The sequence below is a fragment of the Ambystoma mexicanum genome, chromosome 7q (genome assembly GCF_040938575.1).
Source record: "Ambystoma mexicanum isolate Mex_15411 chromosome 7q, UKY_AmexF1_1, whole genome shotgun sequence".
Lineage (NCBI taxonomy): Eukaryota > Metazoa > Chordata > Amphibia > Caudata > Ambystomatidae > Ambystoma > Ambystoma mexicanum.
Genome location: NC_090941.1, coordinates 299,595,192 through 299,616,934, shown reverse-complemented (window position 1 = coordinate 299,616,934; position 21,743 = coordinate 299,595,192). Strand labels below are relative to the sequence as shown.

At 42.4% G+C, this 21,743-nt stretch overlaps 1 protein-coding gene across 29 annotated transcripts in view; it reads left to right on the top strand.

Moving 5' to 3' along the window:
- The window catches only part of SCEL (sciellin), a 500,729-nt gene that overhangs the window by 180,393 nt on the left and 298,593 nt on the right, over positions 1–21,743 (top strand). For 23 of the 29 annotated variants that reach the window (XM_069640234.1, XM_069640230.1, XM_069640207.1 and 20 more), the window contains 4 exons: positions 784–840; positions 4,938–4,997; positions 9,292–9,348; positions 17,352–17,411. In XM_069640234.1, coding sequence (XP_069496335.1) covers positions 784–840; positions 4,938–4,997; positions 9,292–9,348; positions 17,352–17,411 — 234 coding nt within the window. The remainder of the gene's footprint in view (positions 1–783; positions 841–4,937; positions 4,998–9,291; positions 9,349–17,351; positions 17,412–21,743) is intronic. The other 6 variants (XM_069640237.1, XM_069640214.1, XM_069640233.1 and 3 more) reach the window with 2 other exon arrangements.

Here is a 21,743-nt window from a genome sequence, read left to right as displayed (position 1 = left end):
TTTGGTTCTTTGGGGGCCACTGAGCCATTGGGTAGTGAGTATATATATCCGCGGATTAATAAACACGAATAGGGTCCGGACCAACCCAGAGTTCGTGTGAGTTGAAGAGGGATGAAAGGACATACATAAAAATGCAGAAAATTAGATCGATTGGGGAGGAAGGATAGCTCAGGGGCAACGCGTTTGTCTGGAAGCAAGACAATGCAGTGCAACACAGGTTTGAATCCCGATCCCGTGCTTAGAAACCACTGGCTGGTATTGAGCCCGTTCTAAATGAACATTGATGGGATTGTATGTACAGTTAATAGAAATAAGGCAGAACATCACATACGATGTCGGACAGTTAGTACGAAAAATGATGGTCTTCCATAACTTAAGTACCCATCGGAAAACAACGTCTGTGTGGCTGAAATTAATGGCATATGTTGCCTTTATAACTATGCATTAAACTGTTGCCCACAATCTACAAAATAGTGCCTTTTCACTTAAATGTCTGCAAAGAGACTCCTCAGTAACTACCGGAATAGGCATTATGAGTCGCCTGACTCATGATTTAGTCAGAGGATGGCGCAACCTAAGGGAATGCTTTGAAGTGACTCACCAGTCACTATTGTGACTGGGTCAGTGTGTGCCTCAACCAATCCTTTTCAAACACATCCTTGTCTGTAAAGAAGTTTGTTGATTAGTGATAGAGGATGTATCTAATGCACCATTGATTTCTACTTCTGTAACAGCTGTTATAAATGTGAATAACATATGTTTATCATATCATTTTATTAAAAGCCCAACACCTGACACTGTTACTGAATCAGCGAACTTCGCAGCAATAAATCGGAAGGGGTAAGTTTGCCAATTGCTTCTTTTTTCTTTTGGGTTCGAGTGAAGGGAACTACTGAGGAAGTATTCATGTAAAAGACATTTTGCTCAGATAGGTGTAATTATTTCGTAGCTATACATTGCTAAGCATGTACAAAGCCTCTAGGTCTGGCCTACGTACATGCACATGCGCACGCATGCACGCACACACATAAAAAAGCATGCACACATATCTGCACAGACACACGTATATAGACAGGCTTGCACACAGACACATGGGGGAATGTACACATAAGCAAGGACATATTTACTGAAATGCCCATACATGCACACGCAGACGCATACACACGTGTACACGCACAGAAGCTGAAGGGTCTGAACAGCCGGATAAAAAAACTGCATAAGACTCTAAAATCTCCCACCTGGCCCACCGCCTCTTGCACTTGAAAATGATTTTCTTCTCTACTGCACTGTGCAGCATTCTACAAGTGGTGGAAGCTAAATCGTGCAGCGAGGTGTAGGCCTCACAAATAGATTTAAAGAGCAAAGGCATGCCACATCATTGCACTGTCTTTGCTATCCTCTAGCCTGTAAACACTGCTGACCCGGTATATCGTATTCTTAAGGCCTCATCACGAGTTTGGCGGTAACCCTTAAATGCGGCGGTAACGCTATTACCGCTGCATTTAAGGGTCCGCCAAATCACAGGCTTGGCGGATTTACCCCCAGCTCTGACCTGGGGGCAAATCTGCCACAATTATGCTGATTGTTGGCGCTATTACTGCCGGCGGTAATAGCGCCGGCGGTAATAGCGCCGAACATTCCCCATTGGGCCCAATGGGGAATGGGAAATTCCCGAATGGGACCAGTGGAGAATGGGGAATTACAGTTCCGCCAAACCCGTGATCCGGCGCTAATAGCGCTGGGGGGTTTGGCGGTAGGGCTAATAGCCCCGGCAGTAATACCGCCGGAGTTGGCCCCCAACTCGTGAAGAGGCCCCCTCAGTTGACAGTTTCAGAGACATCCCAGAAACAAGTGATTCCATATACTGTGTTTAATGGTGGTTTGCTTAATGTTTGGTGCTTAATGAAACATATAGCATAACACTGTCATTCCCAGTGTTTTTAGATTTCAAATTTGTATGGATGGTAGTAAGGATACATTTTTTAAAAAAATCTCAGTGATTTCTTTGTTTATTACGAGAGCATTCTATTATTTGTATGTGAGTTTTGTGCACAGATTTGTTTTGGATGTGGGAGATCAGGTGCGTGTGTGTCTGTGTGTGTGGATGTGTCTGTGTGTATTTGGAGCTGCAAATGCTTTGTGCACTGTGCAAACCTTTGTATATTATTAATTTAATTGTGCCCGCTCTGGCCCTCCTCTGCATGTTTGATGAGGCAGATCATCTTGTTTTTCATAATAGTTTAAATGTTTCAGTACATTTTTGCTTTTGTTTTGTTATCCGACCCAAACCCTGAATAGAGCAGGGTTGTAAAACCCCAGGGCCTCGAGGGCCAAGATTCTGACAGGTTTTCAGGATATCCCTCATTAATATTCATGAGAAAGAAGGTATATACATACATTTAGAATCAGTGTATGTACATTTATCTCATGAATATTAATGAGGGGTATCCTGAATATCCAACATGTTTCTGACCTCAAGGCCTGGAGTTGGACAACGCCGGAATAGAGGGTGTGTGTACATTGGGGGCTGGGGATATGTTAGTAAATTTTTCAGTACTGTTTCCAATCAGTTTGCTCATTTGTGCCCACTGCACATGTAAGGAGATATTAATGCATTTTTGGGGCCTTAAAAAATGAATATCTCGAGTAGATGCGACACACACTACTTCAGCCTAAAGACCAGGTGTGTGCCAATAAATCTTGAAAATCAAATGAGTCCGTTTTGAGATGTTGTGGGCTAAATAGTGCATTGTCCAGCCTGGAGGGAAATCCTTATGCAAAAAAAGTTTATTTTCAGCAATCATTTTGGGAATCAAAAAGTTGGTCAACCAGGAAACAGTCATTTTCCTGCTATGTAACCTGTCTCTAGAACAACTTACCAATGTAGATAGCACTGGCCTCTCCATCCTACTCTTCAGCAATGACCTGAAGACCCATTTCACCAATCACTGTTAGTGCCCTAGTCTCCCCCTCTGGAGTTCCCCCTCGCCTGTACTCCCCCCAACCATTCCAGCTCACCCACTACCCCTCTACCCTACTTTTAAACCCTGCATAGGTCCCCTCTGTCTGGAACTCTATTACTTCCTAGCTGTATATATCCCATACATACATACAAACTCCCTTTCAAAACCCTGTCTCTCTGTAAACTGTCTCTCTCTTATACCTAAGCAATAAGCTCCGAGCAAGGGGGCATTACCACTTCACATAATGCCCCCCCCACTGCGAGGGACGTATTGCTATTTGTACTCCGGCCCACAAGACTGGAGTACTAATAGTTTTTTTCAGTTGCGTGGCGCGGGCAGCGTTTTGCAACTGAACAAAAATAAACCACTGCCACGTAACGGGGAGAAGGGACTACATATAGTCCCTTCTTCCTTTCAATGGCAGCCACTCCCGGAAGGAACCCAGGGCCGCAGCGGTGAGCAGAGTCTTGCTGGTCAGGTAAGGACCCAGCGAGGGCCAATCAGATTGTGTGAGTACTAATCATCAATATCTGCCCCGTCTCTCTCACTTTAATGGTATTTGCTACACATGCCGCATTGCTCGAGCCACAAGGCTGTCAGACTATATTTCATTGATGACCCATAATAAGGATGAAACTGGTACGCAGTTGTCTGTTACCTTCAGAACAGTCTGTCTTGGGTTGATGTAACTACAAAATAACGCACTCATGTAAGACAAAGCTATTTTCTGGAGCTAAAGGCTTGCATTTGGGCTTATTTGTATACTCACGTGGCGCGAAACTGAAGGCGAGCTTCCAGTGATGGCCACTGGGAGGTGCTGTGGCATGTGTGACTTGGCTCAAATGGCTTATTCTACTTTCTCATTTCAGGTGGAAGGGGATATTCAAGCCTTTCTAAACACACCATAACTTTGCTGGTGTTTTCTGGTGTTTGCTACACATGCTACAACCACATAACGTTGCTGGTGCTTGCTAAACATGCTCCACCCACATAACTTTGCTGGTGTTTGCTGGTGTTTGCTACACATGCTTCAACCACATAACTTAGCTGGTGTTTGCTACACATACACCACCAACATAACTTTGCTGGTGTTTGCTGGTGTTTGCTACACATGCTACAACCACATAACGTTGCTGGTGCTTGCTAAACATGCTCCACCCACATAACTTTGCTGGTGTTTGCTACACATGCTTCAACCACATAACTTAGCTGGTGTTTGCTAAACATACTCCACCAACATAACTTTGCTGGTGTTTGCAGGTGTTTGCTACACATGCTCCACACACATAACTTTGCTGGTGTTTGCTGGTGTTTGCTACACATGCTCCAACCACATAACTTAGCTGGTGTTTGCTACACATACTCCACCAACATAACTTTGCTGGTGTTTGCTGGTGTTTGCTACACATGCTACAACCACATAACGTTGCTGGTGCTTGCTAAACATGCTCCACCCACATAACTTTGCTGGTGTTTGCTGGTGTTTGCTACACATGCTCCAACCACATAACTTAGCTCGTGTTTGCTACACATGCTCCAACCACAAGGCTGTCAAACTATACTGCACTGAGCATCCCTAATAATAGTGGAACTGGTATGCAGTTGTCTGAAGCCTTAAGAACTGCCTGTGTTGGGTTCAGGAAACTTTGTATAAAATAGCATCGCCCTGTAAGACAAATACATTTTTCTGGTGCCAAAGTTTCGTGTTTGGCCTAATTTGCTTTCACACAATGCTTTGCTCATCTGGCGCTCAACTTGTGGTGAACTTCGAGTGATGGCTAATGAGTGGTGCTGTGGCATTGATTCCAGAAAAATCATCCTGTATCTCTCAAAAGTATCAGAAGTGTGCTGTATATTTTAGGAACGGTCTATTTCTGGTGCGCCTGTAAATTATTCAGCAGATTTGTGGTGGTGTATATTTTTCTGTGTTGAAGAGTTCGGTGTGATGGAAGTAATAAGGGTTTCTTTTTTTAGAGACAAAGATCTGGGGGATCTGATTGAAATAGGAAGTGGCGCAACAAGAAGCAATAAGAGGTAATGTTCAACTTGCCGACTTTGTCCACATGTGCAAGAATTAGCAGGATATACCCTACTCTTTATTACTCCCTTTTCACACTACATCCTTGTCCACTTTTAGATCTGCTTTAATAGGCCACTTGGGGATTTCTGAGCGTCAATGGGGCACAAGAGAAAGGGACCTGCGAAGCAGGTACACTTTCTCCCGTTCTCTCTCTCTGCCACTTAAGTATTGTATTTCTGAATTTGCAGAATATTACGTCTACACATCATTTCTCTCTTGTCACTTTTATTCTATTGTCTTCTGATTTTCTGCTGTAGCTCAAATGCTATTTGATCTATTATATCAACAGAAAAGATTATACCAACAAAGTGTAAACTAGTTTAATTGATATTAATGAATTCATAAATTCATTAATATCTTTTGATAATACAAAAACATGTTATAAAGGCACAAAGCACTGTACTGTCTTTTTTTTAACATCAAATCCTGCTCCTTTTGTAACCATTATTCAGGCTATAGCACTTCTACAACAGTCACATAGGGGCACACTGTATATCTACTGTGTACAGTTGAGTAGCGATATAAAACGTCCATCAGCCATTCACACTTATTGATTGAGCTCTCCCCTCAGTAGATTCCAAGTCCCATAGCAGTTGATGTGAGGCTGCACAGGTTCTAAGAGGGACACAATTTGTATTCAGCAACAAGCTGTTTGGTTCTAGTGAAATGGTTCATTTAGACATCTAGCTGGATGGTGCCAACATGCTAGTTCTGAAGCAAATTCCCCAAGGCTAGAACAATTTTTAGGCCTTGCCAGGTTGAACTAGCTTATGACAGCAGAGCCAGGAATGGTACATTCCACTCCTGGTTATCCCTTGAACACTGTAGAGGAGCAGGTGGATGCTTTCTCCCTAGTTCCCGCCCCTCACCGCCATCATATTGGAATAGAAGAAGAAGAGCATTAAATGGGATCCCCCGTATTGTTCTTATACAGCATCGGATGCATGAGAGACGTTATGCACTCAGACAGCCACACATAATGTACCCTAGCACTGAAAGTGTGGAAGGATGCCGCATGGAAGGATGTCAGCACGCACCTATGGACATCATGGCATGTTAAAGGGAAGTCTGACCAGGGCACACTGATGTCATGAAGAAGATATATAAACCTATGTTGAAACAATATGAAAATACTTAAGAAGTAACAATGTATCTGAAGCACCAATAGAAATCGGTACCTAAGGCTAAAGCAATCGTGAATACAAAGAAGATGAAGTAACTTACTGGTCAATCATTTTAAAAGCGCAGTAACGCAAGGTAGAAAGGAAATATATAGAGGCTTGCTATAAAGGAATATATAACATGGCAAGGAAGGCCATGATAGGAAAATGGACGCTGGCTCATTTTGAATTCAACCAAGCTACCGCAGAGACAGACCAAGGTTGGCGAATCAGGAGAGGCTGGAAAGCTCAGTGTGCAGAACAACAGGAAGTCTATGTTGGCCTAGGATCAAGGATGCTATTTTAAGGAATATTTGCAAGGCACAAGAGGAGTAAACCAGGATAAGCTCTGAACAAAGGGTACATTTCCCTTATATTAAAGAAGTACAAAACACCTGCAGCGGGCAAAGTATTGGACAATTAAAGGTGTATCAAGTTTATGCAGGTTGTGTGGGCACATCTCCAGAGGCCAAGAGGAGTAACAGCACCCTACATAATTGAATCAAGTAACAATAAATAAGAGGCTGAAATGGACGAATTTGTGGTGTCTTCACATGTGACTCAGAGGCCGAAGACAAGGGCTGTTTTCATTAGTGCCTCAGGTGAAGATAATGGTGTGCTCACACTCGCTTGAACGTTCCAGGACAGTGAGCAGGCTGCAAGGTCAACTACAGATGGAAGACTTTGGCTCAATGAGAGATGATGGACTTATCGGGAAAACGGGGAGTAGTCTGGCGGGGTTTAAACACCTAAGTTTTGTTTCACGTATGTGCTGCTAAAGAGCCGAAAGTCCAAGCTTGGGATAGCATGCCAACCAATCAGAGGGCCTAAGGGGAAACCTGACATACAATGTTGCATCGACCAATCCACTGCCATTTTCTCGGGTATAATCAGTTCTCCCAATACTGCTGCGCAAGTAGATTTGAACAGGAGTCATCTCCCTCATCAGAGTGGTAAATGGAAACCATATAAGGCTATAGGCCTTTCTAGTACCTGGGAGGAGTTAACAAAAACGAATCCAAGTCCACTCTGGAGACCTTTTATAGAAGGACCAGGAGAAGGGAGAAGGCAGTCAATTCCCTGGTCCTTTGTGATGGAACATTTGAGGAGTTACTTCTACCATGAGTTGAAAACAAGAAACCAGGAGAAGGGAGTCATTTTCCTGGTGAAGGAAACACAAACTTCACATTAGTTAAAGTCTAATGTTTGTAGTGTTAGGGTGAGATTAGTTGGTGTCTGACAGAGGACAGAGAACATTTAATGTTGACGGACATCCTGACAACTCACCAAAATGTAACTAGGTTGAGGCGGGCAAGCCCCTCAGAAGTAGGGAGGGATGGGTTTCTTTATTGATTTAATAAAGTTTTGTAGTACACAAGATGCCCCCTCCTTCCTTCTTCTACACCCTCACAAAACATGAATACATACATTTGCTCCTGATGATAACAGCTGAAAGTTAAGTCTTTCTCCATTATTAATTTGGTGCATATCCCCAAATGACTCCTCAATACTCTTATTCTGTAGAATGCTCTGCAAAATGTTCACTTCTCATGAGGATCATTCTTCAATTAGTACTCAGGCTGAGCCAATGGGAACAGAAGCCATACACACTGAACTTACTACAGGTGGCATTGGTTTCAGAAAAATCATCCTGTATTTCTCAAAAGTATCAGAACCGTGCTGTATATTTTAGCAACGCTCTACTTCTAGTGCACCTGTAAATTATTTTGCAGATTTGTGGTGGTGTATATTTTTCTGTGCTGAAAACTTCAATGTGATGTAGTAATACAGATTTCTTTTTTAAGAGAGAAAGATCTGGGGGTGCGTATTTAGAGGCAGTTCAATATGTGTCCTACAGACAAGGGGCAGCCAATGATGTATTAATTCGCATATGTTCTATATTTAGATATGTTCCTTTAACTAATCCCTTCCCTCAATAGGTTTATAATTTTCCACGTAGAATGACCTCATAGATTACGTATATTGGGGTACAACACCACTATGTAATCAAGCTAGTGAGTGAGTGTGCATGCATCAGTCCGATGCCTGTCAGTTCTCTGTGCTTTATTACATGAGAGTGAAGTTGTACTATGCTATATTTCTTGAGAGTATCCGATTATTTGGTCTGAGATCCTTATTTGTAATTCCATCTAGCACAAAAGACGCTTCAAGGTTCTAGAGCACACAACATTATGTGACTGATCACTTTACCTCGTTGTGCCTCATTTTCCTTAACTGTCAAAACTGGGAGTGTTCAGAAACATGTCCCAGAGCATTGAGGGGACTCTGCGACCCTGGAATGTTGTCCTACCCTGTCATTGGAGAAGGTCTATCTACTACCCAAAGGCGATTCAGAATGTGAGTGGCGAAGTCCCCTTCCAAGTCCATACCCCCATCCACAAAGAGTGATAGGATCCGGAACGCCATCCGAGCCCTCCGTATTACCTAACTTCAGTACCATAGATGTAGGAAGTCGGTGGAAGAAACCCCACCATGTCAGCAACAGGGAACATCAGATCAGCTGCAGGGGACACCAACACTTTGGGGACTCTCCAGGAAGATCACCACTGGGGGTGGGCTATCGCAGGGCCCATAAACCACCAGCGACTCTTGCAGATCTTTAACTGTAGCCAGGTCGTTTTTTGCTGATCAGTGAGACCATAGTAAGCCCTAATGAATGACATGGGGATGATAAGCAGAAGTTTACTAGCAGAATTGAGAAAGTGTTGCTTCCAGAAACTAAAGCAGTGGTCCGCGTCCCAATGTGGGGTCCCAAATGCCAGATGCTACCTGGAAAGGGTCTGTTTTATTGCCCTTATGAAAGATCCATTGTGAATCGCCTGACTCATGATTTATTCAGAGGTTGGAGCAATCTAAGGGAATGGTTAGCAGTGATTCACCAGTCACTATTTTGCTCGGGTCAGTGTATGGTTAGTGTATGCCTCAACCAATAATTTTCAAAACACGGGTCTCTATTGGTTGATCAGTGAAACTGATGGATGATTTATTTAATGTACAATTGACTTGTACTACTTTTGCAGTTGTTCTAAATGTGAATAAACGTTTTTTTTCATATTTTTTTTAAAAGCACAAAACCTGACACCGTTACCGAATCAACGAACTTTGCAGCAATAAATCGGAAGGGGTACGTTTACAAATTCCTTCTTTTTCTTTCTTTTGGGATCCAGTGAAGGGAACTGCTGACAAAGTATTCATGTAAAGGGCGTTTTGCTCGGATATGTATAATTCTTTAGTAGATATAGACTGCTAATCATGCACAAAGCCTCTTGCTCTCGCCTTATTACGCGCGCACACACACCCACACACACACACACACACACACACACGCGCACACACGCACGTGCGCACGCGCGCGCACGGATATGTATAATTGTTTAGTAGATATACACTACTAAGCATGCACAAAGCCTCTTGCGCGCGCGTATGCAGACAGGTTTTGACACAGGGGGGCATTTACACGCATTGAAGGACATATTCAATATAATGCTCAATCATGCACGCGCGGACACATACACACATGTGCCCACGCACAGAAGCTGAAGTGTCCAGTCACCCAAATAAAGGAAAATGACATAAGGCTCTAAAACCTCCCCCACGGCCTCTTGAACTTGACACATGTTTTCTTCTCTACTGCATTGTGCAGTATTCTACAAGTGGTGGCAGCTACACCGTGCAGCCAGGTGTATGCCTTAAGGCTCTAAAATGTCCCACCTCCCCCACGCCTCTTGCACTTCACACATGTTTTCTTCTCTACTGCACTGTGCAGTACTCTACAAGTGGTGGCAGCTACACCGTGCAGCCAGGTGTATGCCTTAAGGTTCTAAAATGTTCCACCTCCCCCACGGCCTCTTGCACTTGACACATGTTTACTTCTCTACTGCACTGTGCAGTATTCTACAAGTGGTGGCAGCTACACCGTGCAGCCAGGTGTATGCCTTAGGGCTCTAAAATGTTCCACCTCCCCCTCGGCCTCTTGCACTTGACACATGTTTACTTCTCTACTGCACTGTGCAGTACTCTACAAGTGGTAGCAGCTACACCGTGCAGCCAGGTGTATGCCTTAAGGCTCTAAAATGTCCCACCTCCCCCACGGCCTCTTGCACTTGCCACATGTTTTCTTCTCTACTGCACTCTGCAGTATTCTGCAAGTGCTAGCAGCTACACCGTGCAGCCAGGTATATGCCTTAAGGCTCTAAAATGTCCCACCTCCCCCACGGCCTCTTGCACTTGCCACATGTTTTCTTCTCTACTGCACTCTGCAGTATTCTACAAGTGCTAGCAGCTACACCGTGCAGCCAGGTGTATGCCTTAAGGCTCTAAAATGTCCCACCTCCCCCACGGCCTCTTGCACTTGCCACATGTTTTCTTCTCTTCTGCACTCTGCAGTACTCTACAAGTGGTGGCAGCTACACTGTGCAGCCAGGTGTATGCCTTAAAGCTCTAAAATGTCCCACCTCCCCCACGCCTCTTGCACTTGACACATGTTTTCTTCTCTACTGCACTGATCAGTACTCTACAAGTGGTGGCAGCTACACTGTGCAGCCAGGTGTATGCCTTACCACTCAATTTAAAGCTCAAAGTCAGTCATTCCACATCTTTGAACTGTCTTTGCTTTCCACTGCTGGCCCGGTACATCGCATTCGTAGTCTAAAAATATGCAGTCCTCAGTTGACATTTATAGAGACATCCCCAGAAACAAGTTATCCCATATACTGGGTTTAATTTTGGTTTGAGTTTATGTTTGGGGTTTAGCAATACAATATAGGCTTAGCATTGGCATTCCCAGTGTTATTAGATTTCAAATGTGTATGAATCGTAGAGCTAACATTTAAAACAAAAATCCCACTGATTTCTATGTTGTTTCTTTGTATTTTAAGAGAGCATTTTGTGGCAGATTATCTTTTTTTTTGCATTTTTTTTTCTTTTGTCAGTATATTGTATGACTTGTGTTTTGTCCTCTAACCCTACGGCTTACTAGGCGTGTGTGTACATTCGGGGCATTGGATATGTTGGTACATTTTTAAGTACAGTTTGCAATCCATTTGTTCATTCGTGCCTACTGTTCATATAATGAAATATAAACACATTTTTTGGGCCATTAAAAAAATCAATACCTCATGTTTGGCCGGTCTGTTTTTAGTGTGGGCTTAAAGGGTGGCTCTTGCGACACCAATAAGCCAAAACCATTGCTTTAGAGTATAGATAGGGATTAATTGCATATGAGGAGGTACACACAGCTTGTAGGTGCAGTTTTTTTTTGGCCACACATTGATTGGCCATGGCCATGCTAACCCATGGCCATTCCTACCAAGTTCCTTCCCCTGCCTGTCCAAAACACCTAATCATGGGAATTCTTTAAGCTCACTTTAATCAAGTCTTACCATCAAACTGTGTGCTGAAAGTGCCCGCTGGTGTTTATTTCAAAGCCGTCTTTTGATAATGTATCGCTTAATTGGAGTTGTAAACCTGCTACTGGTGTAATAAAAAAATGACAACCAGATTTGCCTTCAGCCGCTTGATTGATAAGCCCTATATATGTCCTTCACTGAAGTACTGTTAAAAACAATCATTGGAAAAGCCAACAGTTTCGGTTTGTGTATAGGTACTAGGCATCTTCCAGTCACTGGTATTAGAATCCCAGGTACTTGCACCATTTTGCACCTGCTACCATCAATGGCCAGTTAATACCACTATGGCTGTGTCTGGCAAGTGCCTTGCCCATGCCCACACAAAGGCCCAAACTGTTGGCATGGCCAAAGCTTGCTTAAAATGTATGTGGCACACACACCTTCAGCCTGCAGCCTAGGTGAGTGCCAAGTGATTTTGAAAATCAAAGTAGTGACTTTTGAGATGTTGTGGGCTATATAGTGAATTTTCCACCCTAAAGGCAAATCTTAATGCAAAAATGAGTTTCTTTTTATCAAGCATTTTGAGAATGACAACGTTGATGAACCAGGAAACAGCTCTCTAACACGTTGCCACTTTAGATAAGACTTGTCACCTCCATCCTACACTTCAACAAGGACCTGAAGATCCACAGGAACAATCACTAATAGTTTCACTCAACCCTATTCTTTCTCTATGGAGACCCCCCTCAACGATACTCCCCCACCCAACCCAGCTCCTGTGCTGCCCCTGCACCCTACTTGTAACCCTTGGGCACGCCACCTGTGTACAGTGCTCTCTTGCTGCCTAGGTGTATGCATTCCATCCATACATACACTCAATCTCCCTCTATAAATCCTGGCTCTGTGTAAACTCTCTCTCACCTAGTCCCATCAATATCTGTCACTTTGTATTTTTGTCTGTCTCTCCCCTGCTACTGTTCTTCTCGGCATCCCTAGTAGTTTAAACTAGTCTCTGTTTCTCAATCGCCCTCTCTCTTTCTCTCCCCCAACCCCTCTGTCTCCCTCTATCTCACTTTGCTGGTGCTTGTTCCACATGCCCAAATGCTGGAGCCACAAGGCTGTCAGAATACACTACATTGGTGATCCCTAATAAGGGGGAAACTGGTATGCAGTCTTCTGCAGCTTTGAGAACTATCTGTCTTGGATTGAAAAAAAATACACCTAAAATAGCATTGCCCTCTGCCAAAGGTTTGCATTTGGCCTAATTTGTTTACCCACAATGCTTTGCTCATGTGGCACTCAACTTGTGGTGAACTTTCAGTGATGGCTACTGAGTGGTGCTGTGGCATGTGTGGCTCAGCTCAATGGCTTATTCTACTATGTATATTTCTCTGTGTTCTTTCACTGCTCTGTGCACAACCTATCCTGTGCATCCTTTTTCACTATGGCCATTTCTCTCTTTGCCCTCTTTCTCTTTGTGCCCTGTGATTCTAAGGAATTGTACAAAAAGACTGTATCTAAACGGTTGCATGAACAAAAACTTCTAAAAATGCTACCACCAAAGGTTCGAATACCAAATGTTCAACCTTTGGTGGTAGCACTGCAGGTAAGTAAACAAAAAAAAAAAGAAAAGGACCCTACGGCGCCAGTTCCCGATCACAGAAGTGAAAGGGAACTGGCGCCGCAGGGACTCAGTGTGAAGAAAAAGGTAAGTGGGGTTTGTTTATGTTGGCGGTGTGGGTGGAGGTGTGTTGAGGGTGTAGGTGGGGGGTGTGTCATGGGTGTGGGTGGGGGTGTGGGTATGTACGTGTGTTCGCATGAGAAAGGTGCAAACGTTTGGTGTTTTGCACATTTCCCATGTGAACTTTCCGGCAGTGGCAAAATTAGCCGCGGTCGGATCACGTAGATCCTGTTTCTAAACCCCCCGTCTCTGTGCTGCCACACAGTTTTACACATTCTTCCTTTGTTTTGTTCCTTTGTTTTGTTTCAACGTTCCATTTTCTGTCTTGGTCTGTGCCCCAATCTCTTTGTACCCCGGATGTCTTTGAGCCCCATTTCTCTCTGTGCATCATGTCTCCAGCAGCTGACACTTTGCTGTGTGTCTTTATTCACTTTACTTCCTGTGTCTGACTTCTGCCTGTCTCTTTGTGACCTCCCTCGCCTTATGTTATATCTTGCAGTGTACTCTTTCACGGCGCCGCTGCCTTTTTGTGCCACTGTTTCTTTGTGCACTTGGAAGCTTTGTTCTCTGTCTCTGTACTACCTGTCTATTGTGCTGTCTTCTGCAAGGCTTGCGTCCGCTCTGAGGAAGTTGGAGGAGTAGTGCCCTACAGTGATGCAAGCCATCTTCTCTTCTCTGCATGGCACTTCGAGCGAGCAGTGGCCGAAACTGTTAGTTCTTCCTCTTGCCCTCTCCCCTGTTCTTAGTTTGCATAGGAAACAGTGAACATACATGTAACAGGGACAAGATCAAAGGGTGGGCCGTTAGGGAGCAGGGTAGTGGGAGAGAAAAGGAGGGACTGGTGCCAGGTAGAGGAACATGAGAGAAAGAGAGAGAGAGCGCGAGAATGGTACTCCTGCAGTGTTCACAGGGGACAGGTATGCACAACCCAACTTGTTGTTATGCACGTATGCATGTGCACCCCTGCAAAAACCAAAAGTGACATCAAATGGCATGTGAAGGATTTTAGTGCATCCAGGAGGAAGAGTTGGATCTTCCCACCACCCTCACAATCTTTAACAGAAGGAGTTAAGTAAAAGACCAATAAAAGCATGCACGGCACTCATCCATAGATGCAACACTGTGCACTAGTCAAAGACCCTATGTAACTAAGGGAATGCTACCACTGCATTAGACCTTCTTGTAAACTTCAACAAAAGGTTGAATCTCCCTTCAGCCGTACCTAGCACACCTGTGGTGATCAAGCTATACACACTTCTGACAATTTTCTCCAACCCATGTCAGGAGAAGATGAAGCACTGTGCACACTATTTTAAAAATTCGCCATTGTTGTGGTTCCTACTTTAACAAGGCAACATTAGCTTATAGGTCTTTCTCTTCAAAAATACTGTATGTTTCATTGTGGACTATGAATCCAAGCAGCCCATGTACCTGTCCACGAAGCAAGACTTTCCATATGATATACTTAGCATAGAGTATTGGAAACCCACAGCAACAAGGTAGGAACATGTGTAGAGCCAGGAGCCAGGCAAAAGGCTCACCTATCGCAATACTTAGTAGACACTCAACTAAAGCAGAATTGAGCCTACACCATGGAAACTAGGTAATGACATCACTCCCTTTCATGAGTGACCCCAGTGACAACCTGGCCACTGCTCTGCAGGAGTACAGGGATGAGTAGTGGCTAAACTGACTACAGTAAATGTATTACCTTTCAGTGCATTTTGCTGCTTCCAGATATCTCACATACAAAAACAGCTCAGAATACAATATTGTTCATTTTTAATGATCAATATCTAAAGGGATTTCACAAACGAAATATTGGCTGCACTTTTCTGGTACATAAGGACCTTTTGGGCTGCTACAGTGAGTATATAGCCCTCTGCAGAGTGAGTATGTAGCCACCGGTCTGCAGCCTTTGGCTATATATGCATAGTAACCTACCTCAGGGTCCTTAGATGTAGACCGTATGCTTCCACAGCAGTTAATAATTTACATATATGTGTAAGATACTTCATATACATCATGGAGGTGGGGAAGATACACAGGCGTTGCACCAGACCGCTACTGGATGCCCCTCTGTATGCCAGATGAGTTACTAGTGCAGAGCAATACAGCTGCTCTGCACATTATCACTTTTCATAGGTCCTGCAGAGTGCATTCATTGTCTTACTATTTTTCCTCAGGAATAAAAAAGAATGCAGCCGGTGCAAACACACGTGGGTTATTTTTCTGGAACCACATTCTTGGTTTTCTTAGTCTTCTTGGAGCCATTTCTAAACCTTTCCTGCTGCCTACCAATGTTGGGAAATACAACATTAAAGGAACTTTGACACATCTCCTTTTCAGAGCATTTCATTAAATGCAAGCGCACGTTATCTTTCGTAGAGGAAAGGTGACTTTTAATATGACGCACCTTAGTTCCAAGTTTTTCAGAAGTTGAGGGAACTCTGCATGAATAATAACATGCCTCGATATCCATTTTTGTTATTATCGAAATGTTATTAGCAACAGAAAGTTAATCATCTAAAAACTAATAAAAAATCTATATGCGAAGGTGTTCAGACCGATAAACTCTGCAGCAGGCCCTAAGCTTATTAAGACTTATAAGTGATCCAGGAAGCTTTAAATGTGGCCACTGAGAGAGCAATGTAGGTTTGATGCGACCAGTTGGATGGTTATGAGTACTGTGACTTGCATGTGCTTGCCCTCCTCAAAAATGTCCTTCATTGATCTTTTATGCTGATTCTATGGTATTTTCTTGCAAAATAGCTTTAGAAAATATTTGGATCCTATTAGCAACACCGACTTTCAAATGAGTTTTGAAAAAAGACATGTATTTTCTATTCTTTCTACAAAAAAAGAATATCACTCCTTACATTATTCGACTGTGGAAATGATCTTTTGAAAAGCGCACGTTTTGTTATATTCATTTGAACTAGAAGCAAAGAACAACAAATATAGCTTTTTTAAAAAAATGTGAGAGCATCCCCTTAGTTCTTTATTTGTACAAGTGTGAATTAACTTTTGTAGTGTTTCACATAAAGTGTTTCCCTCAAAATCAACACCATCCTTTCACCTTTGAGGAAGTCCTCTGCCTGGGTAGGGAGTATTGAAGGGAATGGGAATTAGTGTTGGGTGATGCCAGCCACAGTGTGGTGCTGGTCCCTGAGTAGGTGAACATGGGATTTCTTGAAACCACCCCACCTCGCCCAAGGCTAAGGCAGATGACTATGATTGCAGTGCACCTTTAATTCTCCTTCCCCTTCAAGAGATTCTCATGTGCTTAGAATGAGACAGTAGTACACTAATGTCCCTTTACATGAAGATTCCACTTTGTGGCGGCATAGGTCGAGGAAAACACTTGAAAGTCTTAAAGGAACAGATAAACGGGGCGGCACCATGTTGACTGCATATCATGTAGAGCTAGCACAACCTCTGTCCGTTCAGGAGCGAGAACATAACAGAGGTCTGCTCAGCAGCATCTAGATGATCGTGAGGCATCCAAGATGGCAGCCGGAGCCAGAAATCTGCTCAGTCCATGTTGCAGCGCACCACAGAGGAGATACATTTAAATCAGTTGAATTCAATACTCTAGAAAGACTGTTCAACCACTATTCCAATACCGTTACAACAACAAAAGCACAGGCTGGTGTGCTCACACTGAGTGGGGTAGCCCAATGGGAAAGGCTATGACCTTAGAAGAGCAATGGGTAGTTTGACATGGGTGAGGGTGTCAGGTGTTAGCCAGCAAGTTGTGGAGAAGTGGGTGAGAGGAGGCAATTGCGTAGCAGCAAATGGTCTTGAAATGCGCAGAGTACTCTTATTCTGTAGAATGCTCTGGAAACTGTTCACCTCTCATGAGGGTAAGGCCTCCATTAAGACTTAGGCTCACCCAATGGGAATGGAAGCCATAATGGGGGCATTGGTTCCAGTGGAATCATCCTGTATCTCTCAAAAGTATCAGAAGTGTGCTGTGTATTTTAGGAACACTCTACTTCTGGTGTGCCTGTGAATTATTCGGCAGATTTGTGGGTGTATATTTTTCTGTGTTGAAGAGTTCATTGTGATGATGGTAATAAAGATTTATTTTTTTAGAGACAAAGATCTTGGGAATATGATTGAAATCGGAAGTGGCGCAGCGAGAAGCAATAAGAGGTAATGTTCAACTTGTCAACAGGTCCCTCTGTGCACATGTGCCAGAATTCAATGCAAATACCCAAGAATGCGTTAGTCCCTTCCCACACTACATCCTTGTCCACTTTAAGGTCTGCTTTAATAGGCCACTTGGGGATTTCTGAGCGTTAATGGGGCACAAGAGATAGGGACTTGCGAAGCAGTTACACTTTCTCCCGTTCTCTCTCTCTCTGCCACCTTAGTATTATAGTTCTGGATTTGCAGAGTACTATTTTTTTTTTTTTTTTTTTTATTTTATTGGTTGGTTGAAAATCAACCTTTCAATTTAATATATAACATAATTGATCACAAATTAAAACAGGATAGAATCAAGCTCAAAATCTGCATTCAACAAAACCCTACAAACTCACCACTTCAACCTTCAATTGTTTCTCATTAACAGCAAAAAAAAATAATAAAATCACAATTCATATGTATACATCATCTGAGTTTTCATCTAAAATCAATCCAAATAGATTCAAATTCCACATCATTGGAACCACTAGTGATCCACCAGCAAGGAGGTATTAGTTGGAAAACACATGTCATCTATTTAGGGGCTCGTCTCAAGATTTAGGGCTAGCAGAAATTGGACTGTGGCTATACGAACAGCTTGGAGAGGTGAGGAGAATATTCTAGACCACAGTACATCTTTAGTTAAACAGGTATAGTTTTCGTACAGTTTTTTAAAATATTTACAACGTAAATCCTTTAGTGAGGGGCAACCTACTATCAAATGTTTTAAAGTTTCCTCGCACTCTGGTAATTGACAAAACCGACATTTATTTTCTTGTTTTGTTATTTGACCTCTTCGAGCTAAAATTTCTCTAGTGGGCCACAAATTAAATCTAAATCGAAGATAGTTGTTTCTAAAATGGTGCGAGGGAAATTTAAGTAAATAGGAGGCTGCAACTCTCATTCTTTTCGTACCAAAAGGCAGGCTGCAATAATCTTTGTACTGCGAGCAAAGCTCTAAAGTGCAGATCCAGTCATGCTGATATAATTTTCTCTGGGCACGATTGGGATTAGTTAGAAGCAGTTCAATGGTTATATCGGCCTCTACTAACAGATTGGTAACAGAATTTCTCCACTTATTGGGAAAAAAGTGTGTGGATTTCAACATATATGTGGCCAATATATAAGATAAATCCGAACAATTAGTGCACAGCAGAAATTTCTTCATTAGCGAACACAGTTTCCATGCATAAAATACAAACATTGAAAGAGCACCCAACTCATATCGTATCAAAGGCCCTGGTGTTGAATTCGGTAACTTAAGCACTGACCGCCAGAATTTTGCCTCCAGTCGATCCCAAAACATACGGTCTCTTGGTAATTTACATTCTGAGCCGTATGTTATTATTGGTAAAACTTTTTGCGTATAATATAACAATATCTGCGAACATGTGAATTTACCAAATTTTTGCAAAAGGACTTTAGCTTGACTTGTTAATGTTTGCAATTTTTGTTTTATATCCTGCACATAGGGGGTGTCACACTTCAGATTATTAATAATCACTCCTAAGTATTTGTATTGCGGGGTGATAGAGATAATCTCTTCCTGAAAAGTCCAGACGGACGATTTTAGGGGGCGACATTTTTTTTTATTATTATAACATTGCATGATCTGTGTTTTGCTTAAGTTAACAGCCATATGGTTTCTTTGAACATACAATGAAAGCCCTTGTAGTAGCCGCTGTAGACCGGCCGGCGTTTTAGAGATTAAAATAAGATCATCCGCATATAATAGCCATGCAATTTGATGCGGCCCAAGTTTTGGGGCATCTGAGTTGATATCAATAAAATTCTTACCCATGTCCAATATAAATAGGTTAAAAATAGTAGCTGCCAGAATACAGCCCTGTTTCAGACCTCTTGCTGTCGCAATTTTAGTAGTTAGATGCCCAGCTAAAGTGGTTCTTATCTGAATTGCGGTGTTTGTATAAAGAAGCGCAATCAATTTAACCACTGAACTAGGGCAGCCCATTTTGATCAATTCGTTAATTAGCAGGTGTCTATCGATTGAATCAAAAGCCTCTTTAAAATCTACGAAAGCTATAAACAAGGGCTGGTTGAGATATTCACATTTAGCTTTAATCGCATTAATTGCTGTAATGTTTATTGCCGTGCCTTTTCCCGCAACAAATCCGGTTTGAAATACATCAGCTTTACCAGCAGTTTCAATCCATGCTCGCAAGTCTCTAAGAATCAACCGGGCGAAGATCTTGCCCGGTGTATCAAGAAGGGCAATCGGTCTATAATTTGACGGATCTTGTCTATTACCCTTCTTGAACACCGGGACAATAATTGAGAGAGACCATGATCTAGGCAATTGTTGAGTGCGTATGATTGTAGTATAAAGTTGATACAAAATCCTTGCCCATAGGTTCGGATCTTGTTTCATCATATAATTAGATATCCCATCTGGACCGGGAGCACGTGAGCTACTAGATTTGGTAATGTAAAATAAGATGTCTGCTACTGAGAATTGCAAGGTAAAAGCTCCTGGATCACACTGACTAAGTAATGAGTTTGTAGTCTCAGGACAGGCATACAAATTTGCATAATGTTCAACCCATTGAGCCTCTGCCACATCATTGATTTGTAGTGAAATCTGCGTATTAGGGTTAGTCTTATTAATTAGAGCCCATATTTGCGCAGAGTTTTTTGAGCCCATCTTTTGGAGCATGCATTCTCCATCAATTTGATAAAGAGTAGCTCGATGGGCCTTCATCCAGTTTTTATGTTTTGTTTTCAATGATTTAAGGGCTTGCCATTTAATTTGGGAGGGCAAAGCTAAAACTACTTTTTTTTCTCTTCTAAACCAGGACTTTTGTTGCTGTACTTCCTTGTTAAAAGAATGCAAAGGGAAGTACTTTGTCTTCACCTTATTTGTTGTAGCAAATGTATGCAATAAGTCACTATACTCTAGTGACTTGTTGGTTCCTAGTGTCTTTTCATACACAATTGATTGTTCGAAGACTCTGGCAAATTTTGTCAGGTTGGGTCCAGTCCAGTGAAGTCTATTCATACCTCTATTCACTAGTAGAGGATGGTATGTATTGTATATCTCCTCTTTTCGCTGTGGAGCCGTACAGTGCCATTTCGCATTCAATATGTTGTGATCACTGTCCTCAGTAGAGATCACACAAAACAACTTAATATCAAAGAATAGTTCACGATTAACGTAAATATAGTCAATAATTGCACCGGAATGACCTCTTTTCCACGTATAATGTGGTGGACTATCGGCCGAGCATGAACCATTTAACATAACCAAGTTTTTTGACTCGATAAAGGTGTTCCATAAGACCAGTCTGCTATCTCTGCGATTATGGAGAACATCCAGGCAGTGTAAATTTAAGTCGCCTGCCAAAATAATATGCGGGTATATAGGGAGTTTAATAATCTCTGACCATAACTCTTCCAGATCTTTAAAAAATGTTTTAGTGGATATTGCAACTGGATTCCAATATATATTTACAATCGCATATTTTTGTTCTCTTATTGTGATGATTACCAGTTGAATGTATCGATTTGGAGCAGACTGGTGTTCTAGAACAACTTCGGAGGACTTGTTTAGGGCCACAAGGAGACCGGACATGGGCCGACCTTTCGTAGATCTTATTGCTGGATTAAAGGCTATTTCAAAGTTATCCCACACTGGTCGCTCCGTGAGCCAAGTTTCTTGAAATAAGATAATATCATGCTTCGATATCTCATTAGAACTATTCCTCAGTAAATGCCCATGTCCTCGAGTATTCCAACTTATCATAGATAAAAATGGTGGGAGGTGTTGCAAGGTTAGTTATGACTGCTTAGATATAGATTGTAGCATTGGGTAATAATTTTGATTACTCGACTGAGCACATAAGCCCTGTCTCTGGTTAGAAATATAGGGCTGCATTGCAAGATGTTGCACCGCAGGAAAAGGAACTTGGTTTGACACATCGGTGAGAAGCTCAAAACCTAGTTCATATATTTCGTGTTTAGCAAGCCACAATGTGTTTAACACCACTCGTGAGGACACCCAAAACCGTGCAACAGAAAGATCATTATCGCAGATAAATTCCACCAAATCAATATCGGAGGATTGCAGATCATCTAACGCAGGGATTTCAGCTAAAATTGCAAGTATACTAGAGCGATTTAAGTCATACTTCGCATAAGGTAAATCTCTGCACCGAATGATCAATGGATATAGCGGTTGTTTGGATGGTATTTTCAAATTTTTTGATGGTACAGACGAAAACTTGTCAGAGTACGGCCAGCTTGTACCCAATGAGTGATTTTGTTGTTGAGGATGTATATTAA